This window comes from Dunckerocampus dactyliophorus, chromosome 7, assembly GCF_027744805.1.
Source record: "Dunckerocampus dactyliophorus isolate RoL2022-P2 chromosome 7, RoL_Ddac_1.1, whole genome shotgun sequence".
NCBI lineage: Eukaryota > Metazoa > Chordata > Actinopteri > Syngnathiformes > Syngnathidae > Dunckerocampus > Dunckerocampus dactyliophorus.
In genome coordinates this window covers 32,408,837-32,432,907 of record NC_072825.1, presented here as the reverse complement: position 1 = coordinate 32,432,907, position 24,071 = coordinate 32,408,837, and the positions used below count along the sequence as shown (strand labels likewise).

The window sequence follows — 24,071 nt, the reverse complement described above, 5'->3', positions numbered from 1 at the left end:
GCGTGCCACCAGAGGGCCTGTGGGCGGTGGGCGCCTACTGGCACCTGGAGACCCGCCCCGACGAGTTGGAGGCCATGGATGATGCTTGGCTCAAGGCGACCGCCGGCGACATCGACAGGATCCTCAATCAGTGCCGCTTCCAGACCATCGTGCACGGAGATGCCAAGTTGGCCAACTTTTGCATCTCTCGCAGTGGACAGGAAGTGGCGGCGGTGGATTTCCACTATGTTGGTGAAAGATGTGGTGTACTTTTGAGGGAGCTGTATGGAGGAGAAGGAGTGTGACAAGGTTCCAGGTCTGCTGGAGCATTATTTCTCTGAGTTGAAAAAATCTGTGAGCAAAGATGTGGACTTTGCAGCACTGGAGGAAGATTGGCGGGAAATGTTTGCAATCGCCTGGACGGACTTTCAGCGTTTTCTGCTAGGATGGATGCATGGACACTAGAAGATCAACCCCTACAGCAAACGTCTCACGAAGGAGGTTCTGCACAAGCTGAAGCTTTGACAACCAAAGGACGTCACACCACTTTGAATCTATTCATTAATTAACCATTAATTCATTGATATAAATGTCAAGTATGTGCATCAGTCCACTTCCGGACAAAGTTGTATTCTTTCTTAAAAAATATCTCTACTGTAAATGTGTCTGACGTTGCCTGAAATGTATGATTCTAAAATAATTTCTACATCCCATAATACTATTAATAACCCAAAAATTCAAAAAAAAATGTAAATCGTACATATCATATTTTATACAATGTATTGAAATTATACAGCATTTTTTTTTTTTTATTTATGATTACGTTCAGTGAGGCAGCCATGTTGTCAGCTGATACTGTGACGTCAAGTCCGCTTCCGTGATTACAACAACAAGAAGGGCCAAGAAGGAGGAAGGACCAGGAGGACCAGACGACGTTCCAAGAACTTTGAACAGGTATTATGGCTGACGCTAGCTCAGTGACATGGCTCTATCACGCCGGGAGATTAAAGTTTTCACGCGATGACAAAGTGGACATGGAGGCGGCCCCATATAGCACACCTAGCAAATGTTAGCCGGAAAGCTAATCAAGCTAGCGATAGCCGCCAAGCTAACGCTGGTAACATGACAGCTGTTGAACACTTCTCAGACAACCAACTCCATTTGGTTGAATATTTTACATATTAAACTTGCTGTGTATGTTTTAATTTTAATGCTTTTCACGTCGATATCGGGTAACGCGGTAATTGTCACAACAAAACACGGGACGTCCTAGTCACAAACCTGTTATATCACAAATTTGACATAATAATAGCGTTGCACGACACGTACAAATTGCACACTACACTTCTAAGTCCATGTCAACGCTTGGCAAAGCTTTCTAATATTTTGACCATCTCAACTAGCCAAAATAAATGAAACATAAATATGAACAAACGATATAATGCAGTGCAGATTTACACCTCTGGAAACTACAGCCACAACAATTAACACTGTTAACTCTACATACAAAAACCTTGTAATGGAGTGTTCGTAAATTGCTTTTATCTCTTCCTCTTCTCACCAGGAATCACCACAACACAGATGAGGTTTTTTTAAAGGGGGAACGTCCCCCCCATCCTGTGTACAGCAGTGATTTTGGTGGTGAGGCGGCATGGAGAGGATTTGAGAGGTTCCTCCTCAGGTGAGTAATAAGAGCCATGGACCCAGGGGCAGCGGATAGCCCTGTCAACCTGGTCATCAAGGCCCCCAACCAGAAGTATCAGGACCAGACCATCACTTGCTTCCTCAGCTGGACTGTGGAGAAGCTGAAGAGTCACATCTCCGATGTGTATCCCAGCAAACCTGTAAGTCCACTATGGATCCACGTGTCCCAATACTTTTATCCGTGTAGGGCAAAAAGAATCGGGTGAGCTAAAAATGATTCACTCACCATGTGACGGTGTTTGTGTTGCAGCGCTCCAAAGACCAGCGCCTGGTGTACTCGGGAAAGCTCCTGCAGGACCATCTCCAGCTAAAAGACGTGCTCCGGCAGGTACGCATCCATCACAGCAGGACCCGCACTCAGTGACTTGAGTTGTATGTTAACTCTAAAAGGCTTTATTCTGTCCCATGTGCTGTCCTTGAGGCCCAGCAGCAGGATGACTACCACATGTTACACCTGGTGTGCAGCTCACACACCCCCCCAGGGTCGCCTGTCCCTCAGAGGACCCCCACTATCAACACAGCAGACATCAGCGTGCGTGCCACCGTGACTTCTCTTTGTCTTCTGTGACCACGTTATGCTCATATGTTATTTTCATTTTTATTCCAGAGTCCAGAAATTGCAAACTCATCATCCGCCGCTGCATCACCGTCAGACAGTCTGCCATCCTCCTCTTCCTCTCCCACAGCGGGGCATGGAGGGCTCAGACATCGCCGTGTCTCGTCCCCGCTGAATCTTCCCCAGACGCCTGCTGGCGCCCCTCAGTGGTGGGCAAGCATGATAACACATTTTTTGTTTCTTCTCTTCTAAACTCTCATCTTCTTTCACACCAGGCCTCACGGAGCTCAGGTGCCTATGCGAGGCGGCCAGATGTTCATGCCCATGCAGATGTTGTGGTGGCAGCAGATGTACGCGCAACACTACTACATGCAGTAGTGAGTTTACGCCCTTCTTAACGAGGAATATGTGCAAATACTGTGTGAACATCGATTTGGAGTTTTTATCACCATTTGTGGCGCAGTTTGTTGTCTTCTGTTGGAAGCACTTCTGCATTCCAGACTGCTGGAAACGTTGTCATCGCAAGATCCAAACCTCAAACCATTCCGGTCAAATGCCGAAAAACATAGCCGACGACCATGATCATCTAGTATTTTTGTTTGTTTTCTGAAAGGATCATTTGACTCTCAGCAGTTCACAAAGCTAATCTTTTCTTACATATTTAAACATATTTTTACACCCTGATATTACATTAGCTACAAAGTAATGGTAGCTTATTTGGTCATATCATTGCGCTCCATATCGTTTATCTTTGACCTGAGGTTCCTCCTCTTCTTTCCTCATGTTCACTACATTTAGCACCCCACGGCTTCCAAGTGTCCTTTTCCACGATGTTTTGTTGACATGTAATCGTCAGACTCTCAAGTTGTCAAGGCTAAACCAGCTCACAATTTGCTTGTTGTTGTTATTTAACATTTTCGGAGTGAAGTAACATATTTGAGACTCTTGGCCTGCCACGTACTCAATACAGTAGACGCCCCTACAACGTAAATAATCCGTTCCGAGAACCTTTACGTTATAGGGTTTTTATGTTATACGAAGCGTAAAATACATGTAAATAGCCTAATCCGTTCCAAGATCTTCCCAAACTCACCCCTTTGGCACTTCAAAATATTCAAAGTCCACCAAATATGGTGGGGAAATATAAGAAAACGTTAGCATAAACATAGTAGAGTAACATTCCAATATAAAATAAGGTAATAAATAAGATTACTGTAAAGGAATAAAACTGAAAAACAAAAACAGTCCTACCGTTCACGAGATGTCTTGATCAGGAGCGCAAGTGGAGGCAAGAAGGAGGAGGAGGAGGACTAGCCTGAGTCGAAACGCGACTCAAAGAGTCTAAGAGTCAGCTGGTCTCACAGACAAATGCACACGCACCAAACGATAATGCTGTGTGCAAATTTTTAATTTTTAACTTAACTTAATTGTTTAAGTTAGTTTCAGGGCGACTACGAAGAGGAAGGAGGTTGAAGGGAGAAGCCTGTCTCTCACACAAACACAAGGACGTGCTGGATAAGTCAGCCAATGAGATGAGAGCGTAGGCGGTGCCCCGATAATCAGCCAATGAGATGAGAGCGGAGGCGGTGCCCCGATAATCGGCCAATGAGAGCGTGAAGCGTCAGAAGGCGTCACCAAGCACTAAACAAATTGAATTTCTGAACTTGCACCAACTTGACGCTTTACGTTATATGGAATTTCTTCCGTAATATGATGCAAAAATTTTAAATAAATTCTTTACGTTCACTGGAATTTACGTAAAAGGAGGTTTATGTTATGCAAGGTACTACTGTATTATACAGTATTAAGAATGAATCGGGTTTATTTGCAAGCAAGTTCAAGGGCCTACCCCTCCGCACCTCCTAGTATGGCGGTGTGTCCATCTGACACAAACATGACCTGATGAACAAATAAGCGCTGAGCACAAATAAATAACATCTCTTTGCCCTTGCTGCGCCCTGGGTAATGGCCCGTGTGGCCAATAGCTAGAGCCGCCACTGGGGGGCAGCGGCGTTAGTGCGAGTACCAGCCAGACCAACAGAAAAGAAAAGCTGCTGAGCCGCTGCATCTTCCAGTTTTACAAAAATAGATACAGTAAATGGGTGTAAAATCCTGTCATAGCTTTAGTTTGAAGCTTTTTTTTTTTGCACTCAACAGAAAGTTGCTGTGTGAGTGTTGTAATGCTGTCTAGCTAGTTATGTTAGCAATAATGGCGGTGTTAGCGATACATGTCGACACATGTTGACATAAAGTGAACACTTTTCATAGAAATTAACCTTTCATTTTATGCCGACAAAAGGAACGTCAATGTCGACTTAAGTGACTTTTTAATAACAACTCACTGGATGAGTTGGTGGACATCCACTGTAATTGTAGTTTATATCGTCTTCTATAATCACGCAACGGCATGTTGCTAAGGTCAGGGTAATTGATTTTCTCCATACTGGCTGTGAAAATGCAAATTGTTTGAAATGAGCATGACTGCCACCTACAGGGTGGAATGCAAGGTGGTGTTAGCAGCCATTAGCTCGTTGGTGTGTATACATGTCACTCGCCCACAAACGTGCTGTGTCTGGCATCTTTCACCTCACAGTCAAGCAGCGGTGGCGGCATCTCAGCCCCTCAACACCCCACCCACTTCGGTACATCCGCCACCCTACCACCCCAACGAAGCCGTGCAACCGCCGCTGGGGCCCGCCCCGGCTGCCGCCAATCCCCTGCCGGAGAACCCGCCGCAGGCTAACGCAAACATCCAGATGAACGCGCAGGGCGGGGCAGTGCTGAACGAGGACGAGCTGAACCGCGACTGGCTGGACTGGATGTACACGCTGTCCCGGGCCAGCGTCCTGCTCAGCATCGTCTACTTCTACTCGTCCTTCAGCCGCTTCATCATGGTGGTGGGCGCCATGCTGCTGGTCTACTTGTGAGTCTCGTCTCTTCTTAGCCTGGATTGTCACAAGTTGAACAGAACTTTATTGTTGCTTTTGTGGATGGGGGTTTAGGCACCAGGCTGGTTGGTTTCCCTTCAGGCCACAGGAGCAGAACCTCCAAGGAGCTGAACTGGCTCAAGCTCCTCGGGAAGAAGCGCGGCGGCATCAAGACATACAGGAAATGGTGTAGTTATGACATGTAGATGCTTCACCTGGAGTGTGTTGTTAAACTGTATGTGTGTGCGTAACCGTCCTCCAGGAGCGTCTTATGGATGACGGCGTGGAAGATGAAGACAGCTCAGAGGAAGGGGTACAAGAGGACCCCACCCAGGCTGCCGCCGCCCTCCCGGAGCCCAGCTTGCTTAGCACTGCCTGGTCCTTCATCAGCACCTTCTTCACCTCGCTCGTACCCGAGGGACGTCCCGTCCCAGCCAACTAGACCACCCTTTTCCCCTGAACACGTCCCACAACAGCACCTGGGAGCGAACGCTGCTAGAGAACTGACGTACCTTTTAATCACAGCAATGAACTATTAGACTATGAATATTAGAACGCTTAGGCGGTGAAGGGTTACTTTTGTCAGGAGTTGCCAGAGTGATGTGTCCTCGATGTCAAACTTGAAGCAGAATGAAGAAGGAATGGGAAGTAGATCCTGACATACAGTGTGCATCGTGTTTGCGTATTTCAAGCTAAAGGCTCTATTTACACATGTAACTAAATCTACCTTTAATTCTTACATATACATTTTTGGGGAATAAAAGTCGTTAATCTGTACGTCAACTTCTGTCTTGCAGGTGGCAGCATGTTCACGCTAAGGACCGCAACGAACACATAACTGTGGTCTCAAGTATTGCCATTTCACCCTGAAAATACACTATTCAGATTCATAAATACAACATATATAAAACCATATATAAAACCAATTGTTTTAATAACAAAAATACATAAAATGCCAAGGGTAAGGACTAAACATCTCAGGGTGGCTCGTTTAAATTAAGAATTGACCCCCTTCCCGTAGGTGGTGCTGATATGGTTTACAAAGGGTGTGCCAACTTTCTACACCACAGCGCCATTTGCCGGATGGATGCTGGCCAAACTCCAAAAAATGTACTTCCATACGTTATACAAATTAATAATATAAAATATATTTTAACAATATGAAAACATTACTTAAAAAATATAAAATAAAATTGTTTACATAAAATAAATAGAAAATGACAACTTTTACAAAGACACAAAATATAAGTGCATTATTTAAAAATCAGTACGTGAGTCACTCATGGATTGGATCAGAGCACTGCACACCTCACCTACGGAATCGCAGGAGTGCCAAAATTAACTGGGACTACGTGTGGAAATACAAACAGCCTCGATGACAAAAAATAACAAATGTCATGTTTTTTGTCATTTTGTCATTGTTTTTTCTGTTTTGTCTTTGTTTTTTCCAATGTGCCGTCACCTTTCCTGTTTTGTATTTGTCTTTTTCTTTTGGTTTTTGTCATTGCATCACTGACCTGTATAATAAATCTGGATAGCCCATTGGTGATGACTTGTGAAGCCACATGGCCGCCATATTGCTACTCGCAAGAAACACTTCTCGGACAATGACTTATGCGAGAACTTGTGAGTTGTTAAGTGTGTTGCTAGTTTGTTAGCCACTCACACTAAATGCAAGGTTAGTCTTCTGACTAACCTCACACAACAGGTGTGCTTGAGCTTAATCATAAGGACTCGGGTATGATCATTTTTAAACATTCTGTCCATATCGTACCATACCTGAGTCATAAGGGCTTTACATGGGGGGCCGTGGCGGATATGTAAACAAACAACCACCACTAGACTACTAAATCATTTTATATCATTTTATATTTGCTTGCAAATATAAAAAAATACGTTTTTTTGTTTTTTTTTTCTCACCCGAATTTCAAATGAACTCCCATATGGAGACAATGGTTATATATTATTACATATTATATTACATATTATTCCTGTGTTTTTTGTTCAAATATATTTCTATATCAGAAAAGAGCTTATTTCTATTTCATAACACAAACAAAAAAAATCATCAAAATGTGAAATGATTTTAAAACTTGTCTCTTTTATGATTCATATTTTGTACAGATGAGAGCATAGTGAATTGTATGAAAGTAAGAATAAAAAGTAAAGGATCATGACCATGGATTTTAGTGGAAAAAAGGGATGGGATATGCAGTTCAAATGAAAATCTCTTTCTAGAGGAGTAAAACTATCATTGCTATAGGGGAGTGCTGAGCCAGGGGGCACAGTAGAATTTTGTCCCAAAGGCAATGAGAATTGGAATGGGAAAAGTACATTTAATATAGCCAAAAGATAGAGAATAACGTATCAAATGGTTTTTAAGGGACGAAGGTTGCGTTACTTGAAGGAATGGGAGAATCTCCCCGCTTTTAATGTCAAATATAGATGTTCTGCTAGCCTCTTCATCTGCTTTGTACACTATGTACGCTGTGCCAATGTAGTCGTTATGTGAGTAGTAAGATGGCGTCTCTTTGGCTTCAGCGGCTTGCGACGTATGAGCTATCCAGACTTGTTAGTACAGATCAGTGTATTGCATTTAGTAATGACCCACCCCCACTGATCTGTATTATATATCTGGATAGCCCATACGTCGCACCCGCCCGTGCAAGCCGCTGAAGCCAAAGAGACGCCATCTTACCACTCACATTTCGACGACATTCGCACAGCGGAGCTACATAGTGTAAAAAGCAGATGAAGAGGCTCGCAGAACATCTATATTTTAAATTAAAAAGGACTACCCAGAGACTGTCGTACGTCTTTTTTGGCATTGTCCACACCCCAAAAAGCCGTGGAAAAACTTCAGCAGATACATTATTGATCTCATCTTCAAGGACTTTGTTTTGTCGTGGCAAAATGTTGATTTTTTCATTTATGGGAGTTCTAAGAAAGAAGATCATAAATCCTTTGATTATTTTGACTACATTTTTCATCCGCAAATGCAAACACAGCAGTAGAAAACCACATTTCATTTTTTCCCCAAAGATGTTGAACAATATGTTCAAATTATAATCAAATCTGACAGTAAAAAGGCTCTCAAAACTTGAACAATTTCTTGTGATTTAAATGTTTGTCTTTGTAGTAACCCCTGCTGTTTCTTTTATTTGTATAATTTTATTGTATACTTTTATTGTGTACATTTATTGTATACTTTTATTGTACACATGTATTGTATACTTTTATTGTAAACTTTTATTGTACACATGTATTGTGTACTTTTTTGTATACTTTTATTGTATGCTGTTATTGTATACATTGTTGTATGTTTTTATTGTATACATTAATTGTATACTTTTGTTGTATACTTTTGTTGTGGTCATTTATTGTATGCTTTCATTGTATACATTTATTGTATACATCTGTTGTATACATTTGTTGTATACTTTTGTTGTGTACTTTTGTTGTGTACATTTATTGTGTACTTCTGTTGTGTACATTTATTGTGTACTTTTGTTGTTTACTTTTATTGTTTACTTTTATTGTATACATTTGTTGTATACTTTTATTGTATACTTTTGTTGTGGTCATTTATTGTATGCTTTCATTGTATACATTTATTGTATATATCTGTTGTATGCATTTGTTGTATATTTTTAATTGTGTACATTTATTGTGTACTTTTTCCCACTCTGGAAGCCGTTTTCGTTCCCGTTTCTGTTCCTGTGTGGATGAGAGGCTGAAATGATCAAATACTTTGCTGTTTTGAGGTTCCCGTGTAAGCTAATTTGTCATGTGATTTTCTCCCAATAACATTCCATTTTTGCTGTATATATGTATTTGTATATGTATTTGTATTTGTATTTGTACCTCAGTGTCAGCAACCCCCTGTAGAGGATGAACACTCCAAAACATCTCAATGTGTTTGAAAAATGGCTCCCTTCCTGTAGGGGGCACTACAAGGAAGGTGCCGACTGTCACACCCGGCCAGCATTCCCCACCGCAGCACCGTCTGCTGGAAGTGATGTGTACTGGTCCACTTGCCTCCAATGCAAGTGGACGGTACTAACCAAGTGCGTAAAAATGTACCAGCAACATCACAGCGAGCCTCAGCAGGACGTGAGCGAGGCGGCGTGAGACTGTGAGGTCATGTGACAGGGTACACTTTGGAAGAGTCGTTCAAAAGGCCGTAATGCAATCAGCATGGATTTCTGTGTATTAATTATGCATGACATGGACTTGACGACCGCTCCATTGGGTTAAAGCCCCCCCTCCCACCGTGAGAGGTCAATCCGATCGGGTTAGGATCTCCCCTCGCTTTCCTCCTTGCTCGTTATCCTAAAAAGATTTGTCTAAGAGTGTTTGGGTTCCTGTAGGACGTTTCAATCATCTTAATAAGTTGTTGTTATTCAGCTTCTTTCCCTGCTATCAGACCTCCTCATCTTTAGAGGACGCCTGATTAGCTACAGCTATCGCCCCGTGTGTCCATGCGTGTGTGTGCGCCACCTAACAACACATTGTCCGATTTTTGCTGGCCTTATTTGAACTCATCCCACATACGGATTCTTTTTTACTATTGTTGTATTGATCCATTTGATATGATCCTACAGGATGTCTCATGGTCATTGTTACCATCATTATCATTTGCATTGCTGGAATAAGAATAACATACATTTGTAGTGTTTGTTTTTTCATTTTTATACAAATACAGCGATGAAAAATCCATGTTCAACAATAATTAAATTATTGTATTTTATTGTAAGAATGATAAGCATTATTTTTTATTGTGTATATTAAATCATATACATGCTGGTGTGTATTTGATTTTCATGTTTATACAAATACAACTATAACATTTTTATTGTACTATAATTATATACGGTATATTTTTATTGTTATTATTGTAATAAGAATATATTTATTGTTTGTTTTTAAAATGTTTCTAAAAACACTATACTGTAATTCTATTCAAATAATATTGTAAATGTATCATTAAATACCAATAATATTTTCATAATTTCTTGTAAATAAAAAAAATACGTTGTGAAGTTCCAAGATTGATGAGTAATATAATTATTCATTGTTATCATGAACAACAGTGTAAATGTATTATAATGAAATGAAGTAAAAAAAATCAACATTTACAACAATGTGCACAAATCTGAGGAGTAATACTAAACACCTGACCTACATTTACTGACATCACATGAAAGCTAATGCAGTGTTTATTGACTTACAGTATTATAGACAAATTGGAAGCAACAAACGTGAGAGAAAGGCTTTTTTAGTGTTTTAGATGAATTACGTTGATGAATGGAGAAGCTTCCCACACTGTTAATTGTGTAAACGTGATTAAAACAAGTGATTCAGACTTGTATTTTACAGAGAAAACGGAGACAAACGGCAACATTGCGATGCCAAGTCGTGTGCACGTTTGCTGAAAGTACGTTGTCAATGTAAACGTTTCTGTTTTTTAGCAGCGCTTTCTGCTTCTATTAGCCGTCTTTAGCGTCCAAACAGTTGGAACACGTTTCATCACAAAAATGTCCTTGCTCGTCTCCGGAGCACTTTGTGGCGTCTGCGTCCACCTGCAGACACCACATCCATCATGCGGCCTGCTCTTAACCTATTAGCATACGGTTAGCAACATGGCCGCCGCACTCAACCGCCTCAACCCTGAGCGAGCGGCCGCTAAAAGCCTCGGCGGAGGAAAACGGGCCTAAATGCAGAACTGATACAGAGGACATTAGCATTACTGTCCGCTGTGTAAATGACGTCCCACAATGCACTGTGGCACGCGGCTGCTGGGTGCAATTAGCTCGGCCGTGCGTCACGGCGGAGGGCCTTGCCCTTCCCACGCCCTCTAATTCAATCAGAGGAAGTTATTTATTTGTTCATTTCTTTTCTGCCATTCTTATCAGGACGGAAGATTCTTCCTTCTTCCTCCGAACATTGACCCGTTTGAGGCCAGCTCGTCTGCGGTGGCGGGCGATGCGCTGGTGAAAGGTCGCCGTGCACGGTTGTGTGACGGAGGCGTGCACAAGATGACACAAATGTCAACGTTATGATGCTAGTAGTTATACAGCCTACTCAGCTTTCTTTTATTTCTCACTTTTTTTATTGAAAAAAAATTGTGATTGAATTCTATTTTGACTTAAATTTTTACATTTCTTTTTAATCTTATTTTCACATTTCATAGAATTTTGAAAGTAATGTGTTCTGTACTCTAAACGGATTTAGAGCTGTTAAATTGAACATAATACAGTAGTACCTCGCATAAGGTAAACCTCCTTTTACGTAAATTCCACTGAACGGAAAGAATTTACGTGCTTCGTATTACGTAAGAAATTCCATATAATGTAAAGCGTCAAGTTGGTGCAATTTTTTTTTTTTCAATCAACTTTATTAATAAGTCGGTGCAAGTTCAGACTTACACTTGGTGACGCCTTCTGACGCTTCACGCTCTCATTGGCTGATTATCAGGGCACCGCCTACGCTCTCATCTCATTGGCTGACTTATACAGCACGTACGTGAGTTTGTGAGAGAGACAGGCTTCTCCCTTCAACCTCCTTCCTCCTCGTAGTCCCCCTGAAACTAACTTAAACAATGAAGTTGTCTACTGTACTACGTCTACTGTATGTTGATTATTTTAGGTTACTCTTGTGTACACAGAGTATATTTTAAACATCCAGAGGACACCGTAGCACATATATTAGGATGTGATTATTATTATTATCGTATACTTACAATAGCTCTGTAGAGGTTAGCAGCCTTCATGAGGGTTAGGGTTAACCTTGGCAACCATACACCATAAACTTTTCTGTATCTATTTTTTTAAATAAATAAAGAATACAAATATAGATTGGAAAATATATTTCAATACAATTTACAAATATTTAGTTATATGTGATATATAAATATAAAAAAAAATGGTATGACATGAAAGTTATTTTATATACAATACATTTATATCAAATGTTTATAAAGCAATAATACATTGAAAAAATATTCATATATGTCAAGTGAGGGCAAGCAGGTTAGTGGCAAATTTATTTGTGGCCGCCACAAATAAATGAATGTATGTAAAAGACTGATATTTAAAAATACACAGTATTTTATTCCGTGTATTTTTGGCCAATATTTTCATCTCTCACTCATAAACACATTAGACCAGTGCTGCCAAATGAGTGACTTGTATACATTTTAGGGCTGTCAAAGGATTAAAAGATGTAATCGCGATTAATCATATTTTGTAATCATAGTTAACTCGGAATGAATCGCAGATAGAAAGTTTTTATCTACAATAACTAGGGAGGTGAATCTCTTTGTGGTAAATGAGGTACACGGGGTGAGGTACAATTCAAAAACCATTCTGTATTTGAAAACGACATGATAGACTGTGCAAACGATACAATTCAATGGTTACATTTGTTGACGGAGACATTTATCTTCCATATAAAATAAGCCTAAAGAAGCCATCTCTAGAAAAGTGGCCTTCAGGGGTCCCCAAGCTCCGGGCTGCGAGAAACGTTCAGGCACAATGACAAAAAAACAACAACTGCAAAATAAACTAAATAAATAATGTTCTGTATTCATTTCGTGCTTTTAATTTGATGTCATTTCTGTCTTAGTTTTACACAATACATCATAAATAAATCAATGAGGTGGTTATAATGTACGTATGTTTTGCTGATGGCGTTGAAAATCACACCCTGTGACGAGCTAGCGCGCTGCTAATGCCCTTTACATCCATTCCCGTCTGTCCTCAGCTATGTCTGTCTGTAACTAGCAGCTCAAAACCTAAATGTTAGCTCGCAGTTAAAGCAAAAAATGAGCCGAGAGAAAGCTTGCATCTAAAAAACACTTGGTAGTTGGGGCACTCGCATGCCAAGGTCCCGCTGTATAAATGACAATAAAAAACACCATCTGCCAGGGCTCAAAATCCCACTTGTGACCCCATATCCACCGCCTTATTAACGCGGTATCTTTGACAGCCCTAATATATTTCAATATTGATTTATGGATTATGGATTTATACACAACATTTTGTATGAATATATGTATGTAAAAGAGGTTTATGTAGACTATACAGTATGAATCTTATATTCTAGTAGGTAAATGAGAAGCTTTGGTTCATTTTTCTGTGATTTTATCACAGAAAAAAATGCTGATTAATAAGAAAAACAAAATGTCGTTGTTTGGGTGGTGATATACAGTATATTTCTCCAGTTTGACAAATAACGCGTTACATTATTTTCAGAGAACATAATAAATATATTGCACTTAAATCAAATCAACACAACCCTTTTTGGTGCTCAGATTACAACGGAAAAAAGGAAACAAAACAGAATACAAGAGAGCGGCGCCATTTTGTACATTTTACATTCATACAAGTCATAAATATTCAGTTTGACTTCCTGAACAACCAAACCGTCTTTATGTACACTTTGGAAAAAACTGCAAATATCTTCTCATAAAAGTGTGGCTGAGCTTCCTAAAGTCATCATTTTGTTTTGTTGAAATCCAAATGCTGCTCACGGCTTCAGCTTGCGTGATAAATACGACTTCAGAGTTGCCACAATGAGGAAAAAAGTCCAATAAAAAATGAGGTCATGTGACAGCATTATAGAATTCAATATAAATAACTACGGGACGTCTCCAAGAGGTGAGGAGGTGAGGAGGTGAACGTTTCCAGAAAAAGAAAGACGATTAAATGTTGATATATCCAAGTGAGCTATCTTGATGACTTTCTTTTTAAACACGGGACAAAAGCGCTCTGAGTGTCATCTTATTCAACAGCGCATCCATTTTCAAGTCATGTTAGCGTCACACAACTCGTTCAGCGGTGCTTTAGCTTTAGCCGCTTCCTAGCAAGCTGTTAGCCTGAACGGGAACTAGACTTTGTTGTTTTGAAGCATCAAAGTTGAAGCTAAAGTGAAAGAAAACGATGGTCGTCCTTCTACTTCCGTCAGCATGCATGCTAGCGTTGCTGTAGCTCTCTACATGTATAGTAAGCAAACGCAGCGCCGCCATCTTTATTAGTAACAATTTGATTGACACATGGCGGCAGGCGTTGCCAGTCCAACCACGCGTTAGATAAGATCCCAGCGTTTAAGGTTCAAGGTTCCAACTGGGGTGGGCCATCTTGTCAGCATCGGAGGAGAGATGTTTTCTCAATCTGCCGTGGGTCCTTTTCCATCAGGCCAGCTATTTACACAGTCACGCGGTGCAAGGGGGCGGAGTCATACAAAGGGTGTCATGACGGTGGAGGAGTGGCGTAGCCCCTGGATGGCGGCATAGGGTCCCTGCTGGAAGTAGTGATGGTAGCGAGGCATGTGGAAGGAAGGGAAGGACGGACCGCTGCCCTGCATGGGCGTCAGGGGCATGCTGAGGCGGCCGTAGGGTGGCAGTGAGCCCTGGATGGGGTGAGGGAGGGAGGCGGTGCCCGCCCCCATGGCCGACAGCGACTGCGGGTGCTGGAAGCCCGAAAAGCTCGGAGTGGTTCCGGCGACCCACGAACTCAGAGACAGACTGTCTGAGGCGCTGAACGCTGAACCTGGCATCACATGACACATGATATCAGCATCGATGTCATCATCATCACACATGATATTGTCATTCTCCTCCTCTTCATCCACATCATCACATCCTCTTCCTCATTATCCTCATTGTCATCTTGGTCATCAGCAGTATCATTCTCATCATCCTCATTATCATCATCATCACCATCATCATTAGCCTACTTCTCCTCATCCTCATCATAACCTACATTATCCTCATCTTCCTCATCCTCCTCACCGTTGTCACCATCATCACATCCTCCCCATCCTCATCGTCATCTATTTCATCCTCATTCCTCATTCCAACTCATCTTCCTCGCCCCCCACCCCCATCACCTTCACCGTCCTCATCAAGGCTCACCTCTGGCATGAGGCGCGTGTCCGTCGTCGCCCAGGTTGTCGTCTTCGCCTGCGTAGGTCCTGATTGGCGAGCGCGCGTACGAGTGCTTGTGGATGAGATTCTCAACACTTTCCCTGCAGCAGGAGTCCAAGAGAAACACCCGCAAATGAATCTCTTTGTGTGATGCTGTTGTAACCCGCCCTGTTTCGCACCTGCCCTCATCCTCGCACTTCCGTAATGGGAGGCGAGGGCGCTGACCACGCGACTAAAAGCCCGGACTGTCGGCTGCGTGTTCAGTGCAGCTCTTGAGGCAGAGGGAGTGAGGTTTTACCAACGTACACTCGCTCAGCCTCACAGGCTGGCATGCGTTACACCAGGGGTCACCAAGGTTTGTGAGAGCTACTTTTACAAAATGAAAATGGCCAAGAGCTACTCATTTTTGTAACATTTATTTTCAGAGCTTATTTTAAACCCAAACAAAGTGAATATGCTTGTTTTACCAGAACATGAACAAAATGCTGGTGTCCACAACTCACATGTTGTATTTCACAATGCATTTCTTTCTACTCTTCTTTCATTATTAACTGAACACCTGAATGAAAAGCAGGCTTGCGGGCACCTCATGTGGTCGTGGGGGCTACCTGGTGCCCGCAGGCACCACGTTGGTGACCCCTGCGTTACACTGTGCAGTGAAAGTTCTTTTGGTTTCTTTGATGTGTCGCAACTGACTGCACTTTGATCTTTAGGACCGTCAAGTACAGCAACAAAGTTTCATTGGAGTTTTCCGACCCGGCCGTCATTGCTCCGCACTTCCACAAGGGGGTGTAGTTTTTCAATTGTCGTGATTCAAACTCAACTTCTGACATCCTGCTGGCTTGTAGCATCACCTACGACTTGAATATTTGGGTGCTTAAATGTTCAATAAATACACAAAACACTGCCTTTAGTACACATCTCCTTGTGTTGTTAGCAAATGTTTCATGTACTTTGCTTTGCATGTCATTTTAGCTGATGAATGTACATTTCTTACTTCCTGTTGTAGTATTTGTATCTGACATATCACAGTTCGTTGTTTGTGCAGACCCCCCCCCCCCCCATCCCCGTAAAGTGAATTATCTCATTTAAGTCTTGTCAAGATGCACTTCTCAAAGTACAGTGACACAAATTGTTGCTGTGTCTGTGTGTGTGTGTGCGTGTGTGTGTGTGTGTCATGTGTTCAACATCATGACAACCATGTGTCCACATTAGCACCCCCTCCCATCCAGCCCCCCCTCCTTCAATTAGGTTAGGAAAGTGCAATATCTGTCAGCAAACCGGTACAAATGTGTGCGTGTGTGTGTTTTTGTTGCCCCCCACCCCCCTTGGCACACAAGTCCCACAGTGCACTGCAGGCAGGAGCGAGTAGGTGGGGCCTGCTGGCTTCAATCACTCAATGCAGCCAATTGGATTAAAGTGTGTTTGAGTGCAGCGGGCGACTCCAGACTAATGTGATTTGTGCTGCTCCCCAAAGATCAATTGATCAGGTCTAATTCACAGCCCACTCACACACTGTGTGTGTCACGCTGTGTGTGTGTGTGTGTGTGCGTGCGCACTTCATGATACAGGATCGAAGGAAACAAGCAGTTGGTTTCATTTTGGGTTCAGTGTGGGAATCAGGAATGATGAGAAGCTGCTTCCAAGAACATCTTCTCCACGTGAATTTGGTGTGTGTGTGTTCTCTCTCTCTCACACACACACACACACACACACACACACACGCACACACACACACACACACACAAACCTTCCCCAATGTTAACAGCCAGAGAGGAAAACATGGCGTTGAAAGAAATGAGTAAAGAGTAAACATAAAATATGTTAAAAACACAAATAACACACACACTTTACACACCCTCCCTAAAAAGTAAACACACAATGCAGGTCCCAGAATTCCTTGTACCTCTCCATGTCGGTCAGCCGCGACGAATCCCGGAATCCTTTGGCAAAAGGGTTGCTGTCAATCTTCAGCTTGGTAATCTAACACACACACAAATAAACACACATTTTAATGTGACAGTGTTCCCTTCTCTCGCGCTTTCACGGAATTTGTTTTAGTGCTTCTTTTTCTTTTTTAATGACAGTTTTCTGTGACCTGATTGGCTGTAGTGCGTTGTCAATCAATCTCCTTCGTGCCGCACTGCTGTGTCTCCTGTGTCATTGCTAGCTTGCTTGTCAGCTAGCTTGTAAATGAATCTTCGGTTGGTCGTCACTAATGTGTTTTAACAAGGATACAAAAACGCTACAGGACACCGGGGTGTTTAAATGAAGAGAAATGTGATCAAATGTTAATGTCTGTCTGAGAAAAGTGTATCAAGTGTACGGTGGGGGGTTTTACAGCCTTACAACATACAGTATAGAATCCATCCATCCATTTTATATTAGGGTTGCGGGGGTATGCTGGAGCCTATCCCAGCTGACTTCGGGCGACAATCATTGGGGAAAAAATTAATTTGGCTACTTTGCGGATTTCATTTATTGCGGGCTATTTTGGGAACTTATCCCGTGCGATAAACGAGGGAACGCTGTACCGCTTCTTTTAGCCATCCCTGCATCAGCCTTAAGTAGGTTCTATTGTGGCAGTCCTGGTAGATCCAAATGAGAAACGAGAGGTTTCGCTTCAAACGCCACAAAAGTTTGCTGTTTCGCTAGAAACGGGGGTGTCCAAAGTGCGACCCGCACAAGTAAAACTGAACACGGCCCGCATGAGAACTTTACACAGGATGACGTATTTCTTTAAAAGATGCAAACGTCAAAGGTTCGAAAATGTTAAGGTTTTATTTTAGTAGGGATGTCCCATAGTATGGGCAGACTCATACTGGCGTCAAAATGAGATAACGAATCATGTCCATGCTGTTTTGTTCTATATTCCGATATTGATATAGTGTAGGTGCTCGACTGAGACCTGTGCGTGGTCTGCAATGATGTCCAGGTATGGCCTTTGGCTTGTAAATATACAATTTGCAATGATGGTTATGCAAGAGGGGAGGAAGGGGGTCTTCCTGTAATGTGTAATATCACACCTCAGCAAGAGTCATTCACACAGCAACATTTCACCGATTGTATTAGTCCACAGTTTCATACTTTGCACTTGGTTTGGTTTTTAGGGTGGGGTTGTTTGTGCCACATAAAAATGTGCATCTTTGGGTTGAAGTGATTTTTGAGCGTTTAACATACAAACACAAAAATGAAGAATGCACCCACACATTCTTGAATGTTTACTTTGTTTAAGTTTGGACGCTAGGCCTTAAAGTTGAGACATGATGCTGACAAGTGTGTTTGTAGGGGAGACTGGGGACAGTTGCAACACTTTGTACATTACTCTCAATTACTCAGAGATGATTCAGACTAGGCACACCAAATCTTTCCAAAGTAAAGCTACATCTGCCTGCTAAATAGCCGTACCATTTAAAGATGGCTACATAGAACATATCAATCACAATATTTATTTGAATACAAAAATTCAGACGTTGCAACTGACCCCAAACCTGGGGACACCGATCAGGGACGGTTGCAACATATCAAAAAACATTAAATTTCACCAAAATTTTATGCTGTTTGTTTAAATAACCACAGTATACAATATAAAGTATTTAATAAGTTTAGTTTTGTGTAAAACATAGGCCTACTTTGAGTCAATGTGCAAATGTTACAGACGCTATAAAAACTCAATATTTCAGTTTGGGACAAAAAGAATAGAATAATTTGGAGTGCAAAAAACATGGGAACAGTTTTAGTGAACAAAATTCACATTGTTTTAAAACTCCAGTGAATATAAAGTTTGGCTTTTAAGTTTTGTTAAAGGCACACAAATGCTTGAAAAATAAAACTGCAACACTCGCCTCTTGCCCAACAAATCTGCTGTCTTGTGAACTATTCCAGCAGCTTCTGAACTATTCTGCAGAAACCAGAGCATTTCTGCTAGCTCACAGAAAAAAACAGACATCTTCTTCCTCTTCAGAGTCTATTTTGATATTAGCATGGGGACAGTTGCAACCGTCCCCATAGTATCAGTCAGGACAAAACACCATGTGCCAACTAGCCACAGTGACATTGACAAATGTAAGCAATGTTGCTGAATAGTCAACAAAACAGTGATTCAAACCAGGTGGGTCTGGAGTAATTCCTACAAAATATTAGGATAGTATGACAAAAATACAGCTACTTTCAAACCTCCAAAACAACTTTGTCTTGATAGAAGCTGGACCAGATGCGCAATATGGCCGCTTTCTTCTTGGCGAGTAGAGGGTCTAACTGAGCATGTGCAGTATGAGGGTCATCTCTCTGGCATGTTACTGATTAGACAAATTAGGCTTGTTGGAACCGTCCCCTGTTGCAACTGTCCCCAGTCTCCCCTATATAATACGGAGCTAATATGCTAACATGTCAATGTGCTGTGTTCATGGGTCACGCTTGGCGACGCCCATACAAGAAGAGCGTGTGAGCGACTCACCAGCTGGTTCTGGTAGGCGGTGACGGCGGTGAAGACGGTCTCCACAAAGACGAAGGTGCGGAATTCCTCCGACTTGAAGTTGAGCAGCGATGCCATGTGCTCCTTCTTCTTGATGATGTGAACTCGAGGCTGGTACTTGTGCATGGAGTTCAGGATGATCTGCACCACAGCGTTATGTTTACCTTCATCTGTCCACACATTTTTTATATGCTTTTGCTTATAGCAGGACTTTTTTAATTTAAACAATAGTGTTGACTTTTTCAATTCAAGAACTGCAGAATTTAAGATTAAGATGTTTTTTTTTCCATTTTACGAGGCCAAAACCCCCCATCTCTCCTAAACAATACACAAAATAATGCCATTGAAATTCCATTTTTAGAGCTTCATTTCTATGGAGCTGTACAGAATCTGAAAATTGATGTTTTAATGTTGAATTTGGAAAATGACATCACCCAAGTGCACAAAAACATTGACGTAAAATATCACGATGATGCCCTCTAGTAATTCTTTTCAATAAATCATCTATTTTCTTTTTTTTAAATTTTATTCTTTGTTACAATTTCGGTTTCTTTTTACACTTGTGGTTCTTTCTTTTTTGGGGTGCAAATATTTTCTTTTCACTTAATTAATTCTAATTATATTCGACCTGATTTTTTTTGTGCACTTATTTTGGTATTGAATATGCTGATGTACTCTTCAAAATACAACATCAAAACTTGAGTTTTCAGATTCAAATTGTATTTTTTTTTTCAGTCCAAAAACTTTTGGTATAAAATATTTCGAAATAAAGTATAAAGTGTAAATATATTTTTATACTTGAATTAATACATGACAAAGATAAGATTTTTTTAAACAACCAGTGTAAACTCAATCTGAAAATTGTCATTTAAAACAAGTCGTAATACAAAAACAGCAACAAATAAACTGTTTTTCAATTTTACAATGCCAATACTTGTCTCAGTTTTTTTGGTTAATACCAAAACTTAATGTCAGCGTTCTAAGTCCATAATCCATGGTTAATATTTACTGAATTGAATAATTGCAAATAAAAAGCTAAAGCGCTTCCCATGCACACACGGAAGCTGTGGTGCCTTCATTGAGTGTAGGATTTTAGCCATTTAAATTGTCACACATCTTAAACGTCAACATATGCGCGTTAATACTGTTATATTACGATATACTGTCATAGTTGTCATATTTTAGACGGTTTCACTTTCGGTTACACTACTAAAAAAAGTATTTTAAGTTGAACGAGCGCTACACGTGGTGCGAAACGTGTCCATGTGCGTATTACGATGGATTTATTTTATATTTGAGGAATCCACACGTAAACTCACATGTCCGTGTTGGTCCAGTTCGTTGTTGGTGAGTTTGACTTTCTCGAAAGAAACCATTTGCTTCATCAGCTGTTCTCCGCTGAAAGGAGAGTCCGGATGAACGTACAACCTGTAAACAGTTCACCAACGCCACGTCAGCTTTTCGCCTCTGATTGGCTAACAGGCATCACGGTGGTACACCACATGGCCAATCAGCGTACAGATGTCACACGCCACATTTGTGTTCTAGTGCCTTTTTTGGCATTTCTCTTGGTCGTTTTTCGTACTTAAAAATTAAAAAAGTAAGACATAAAAAATGGTACAATTAAGGCAGATTGTGAACATTTAAGATCTTCTTCATTCAAGATGTTTTCCTCATAATTTAGTGGTTGACCGCAATTGTTTGTGCAATTAAGTGAAGTTTACGTCCTGTACTTACTGCATATTATATATAACATACATAACATACATGTACAGTATATATATTACATTTCGAAACACATTCATATCGAGTCCTTTATATACTGTAGGTAGTTATGGTCAAAGAAATTATCGAAATGGATCCACAAAACGTTTTCATGATTTCACATGATTTCATTTTTTTATTATTTTACATTGAGAATTGATTTATAACCTCCGCTAACCCTCCCGCCCCCGGCCCCTTCCCCAACTCCACACGGTTTGAATGCACTGTTATAATGACTACACAATGCACATTTAGCAACAGTACACAAGAAGTCATGAATGAGTGTGTACCGACCTGGCAGGCAGAGGAGGGTCAGCCTTGCCGGCCACCAGCCACGATGAGCGGTGATAAGCATAGCGGTACCTCTTGTTGTCCACCGGGACAATGTCCATCAGGACGATGTACTTGGAGTCCTGCTCCACCCCGGAGAAAGACACACGGATGGTCGGGAACATCCGCCTCACGGATACACACAGTCACAATGATTCGTATATTATTATGATGATGATTCATATCATGATTATTTCGTTGAGAATTATTCATCATGTTATTATTACTACTAGTAGTAATGGCATTACTGTCATTATTACTATTTTCAAAATCAGTTCTAGATACAAATTCTGAAATAGGTTTTTTCGCCAGCAACTTCATTTTTTACGTTATTCATAAAAGGCACACCAGGGAAAAGTCCAAATTAGTTCAAAGCAAATTTTTAAAGCTGTAAAAAAAATGTGTTCTATTTGTATATAATTACTTTTCTTTTTTTAAGCTAGAAATTAAATCCCTGGAAAATGTAAACTATAAGGAAACTATATGCATTGGTGAAATCAGAGAATCAGTGCATAATGTATGTAAATAAGACCAAACAATATCGTATTAAGTCTGTTCATAGACTGCAGTCTAATATAATCAAGAATTCATCTAATTAAAATACCATTTCTATTTGTTTTCTTTGCAAATGCAAACTTAGTCTGTGATATGAAATTAATCACACAATACATTTGACAAATGAGCAAATCAATGTGAGCATTATTTCATTTGAATAAATGACTTGAAGAGTCTCTGTGGTACATGACAAATAAACCACACGGCCCCTCATCTACTTTGAAAAAAAATCACATATTTTCTCGACTTCAATGTCTATTTACTTGAGTGTGCGCCAGTTTCTTCTACCTTCCGGACTTGGTGATGATCATCTCTGTGCCCAGCTCGTGGAACTTGTCCCACAGTTCTTTGGTCTCCAGGTTGCAGGAGATCTTGGCCATCTCCTCGCTGGGGATGCCGGGGTTGGCGGGAATGAGAGGCTCCGTGCACGCCGCGGGAACGCTTCCCCCGAAGTCTCCGTGGACTTCCAGGGACGACGAGAGGTCGGCGAGGGGGGGCTGGCTGCAGGACGACTTCTCCACGAACTGTTCTGATAGACCCACACACACTACAGTATTATTCCTTCTATAGTGTCTTAATGGAACTTCTACAGTATGTTGATTTTGTGTGTCTTGTTCATATTAATATCACGGTTTTTATGTAGAAATATTGTTTGGAAATAGGTTATCATTTATAACAGTTATATGTTTTGACAATTAAAATAAATGCCTCCTTAAATTAAGTTGATTTTGTTGCGTAATTACATCGGCACACATTAAATGGTCTTTTACGGTACATAGGTCTATTTTTTAAAAGTCCAACGACATTAAATGAGTTTAGCAGTTGTCGCTCTCGTAAAAATATATTTTTTCAATTTTAAATGTGCAAATTTGAGGTTAGGAATAAAGATTTTTCTCCTCTTTTATGCAAGCACGAGCAATAAAATCGAAATAAAGAAGCAGTAGTAGAATACCGAGGGGCTTGATGGTGCTCTCCTCGGCCTCCTTCTCCTTGCTGGGCTTCCCGCTGGACATGAGTGCGGCGATGGAGAAAGCGTTGGCCCGGGAGGAGAGCTGCGGCTTCGGGGAGGAAGTGTACTCCATGTCGCTGAAGAAAAAAACCCCACCGATCTTTTATAAAAAATTTAAGAAAAAATCTTTTGCGAGCAAAGATATCACGCCTCCAGTGGAGAGGTGCGCGCCTAATTGACGTCAGCCCCCCCTCCCCAACAGATTTGGAACTTCACCAAGTCCAGAGTGAGTGCGTGATGGAGGACCGTTTCTACTAAAAGAAGAAGAATAAGAAGAAAAAGAAGAACTTCCAGGTGACTTCCACAGTGCGTCCCTGAGGTGGCAGGTCTTTCGGAAGATTGGCTCCAACTTCAGCTGGTCCTTTTTACGCTACTCTGTCCTCCAATCAGTGGACAGGCTTTAACGTCACGCTGTCCCGTCTCAGCAGCCAATGAAACGCTGCCTTGCTTGGACATGGAGGTGGGGTGGGGAAGGCGGTGAGAAATGACCTCATGGTCCAGAGGAGTTTCAACGGTGGAGCTTCTTCTTCCTCATGTGAAACACACACATTGTCCACTTAGAAGCTGGTTTTGAGTCTTGAAGACTATTCCACTCAGATTGAGAAAAATAATCACTTAACTTCTTTCCCCAAAAATCTGCAAAGCAAAAGCGAATAGCCGTCAGCAAGCCTTTCATAATCAGAGTGAGACGTCTTAAAACACAGTTGATGCTAACAGCGCCACTGGACAGTACCATTATCACAGGTGGCCTATAAATGCGCCCTTATCACGTAGGAAACATAAATATCAATTAACAACATCATAACACCAACTTGTTTACCTTTCATACACCATTTACACATCAC

At 41.3% G+C, this 24,071-nt stretch overlaps 2 protein-coding genes across 5 annotated transcripts; one reads left to right on the top strand and one right to left on the bottom strand.

The window, feature by feature from the left end:
* Positions 1–822: 822 nt before the first annotated feature.
* Positions 823–6,710, top strand: herpud2 (HERPUD family member 2). Of its 3 annotated transcripts, XR_008572114.1 has the most exons (10): positions 823–933; positions 1,544–1,823; positions 1,934–2,011; positions 2,105–2,215; positions 2,291–2,448; positions 2,515–2,616; positions 4,833–5,162; positions 5,242–5,353; positions 5,429–5,879; positions 5,964–6,710. XR_008572114.1 is itself a non-coding variant. In XM_054783028.1 (9 exons), the coding sequence occupies exons 2-9, from the start codon at positions 1,677–1,679 to the stop codon at positions 5,606–5,608; spliced, it is 1,212 nt and encodes a 403-aa protein (XP_054639003.1). In that variant the 5' UTR covers positions 823–933; positions 1,544–1,676; the 3' UTR covers positions 5,609–6,710. The 3 variants fall into 3 exon arrangements, 2 of the variants coding, with proteins under 2 accessions (XP_054639003.1, XP_054639002.1); XM_054783028.1 differs by having other exon boundaries at positions 2,111–2,215; positions 5,429–6,710; XM_054783027.1 differs by having other exon boundaries at positions 5,429–6,710.
* A 6,739-nt stretch (positions 6,711–13,449) lies between these two features.
* Positions 13,450–23,547, bottom strand: tbx20 (T-box transcription factor 20). Of its 2 annotated transcripts, none has more exons than XM_054781668.1 (8): positions 23,170–23,547; positions 22,506–22,746; positions 21,627–21,791; positions 20,888–20,996; positions 19,551–19,709; positions 16,971–17,077; positions 15,083–15,195; positions 13,450–14,717 (listed from the first exon to the last, which is right to left on the bottom strand). In XM_054781668.1, the coding sequence occupies exons 1-8, from the start codon at positions 23,297–23,299 to the stop codon at positions 14,404–14,406; spliced, it is 1,338 nt and encodes a 445-aa protein (XP_054637643.1). In that variant the 5' UTR covers positions 23,300–23,547; the 3' UTR covers positions 13,450–14,403. The 2 variants fall into 2 exon arrangements, with proteins under 2 accessions (XP_054637643.1, XP_054637640.1); XM_054781665.1 differs by having other exon boundaries at positions 17,001–17,077.
* Between the last annotated feature and the right edge of the window lie 524 nt (positions 23,548–24,071).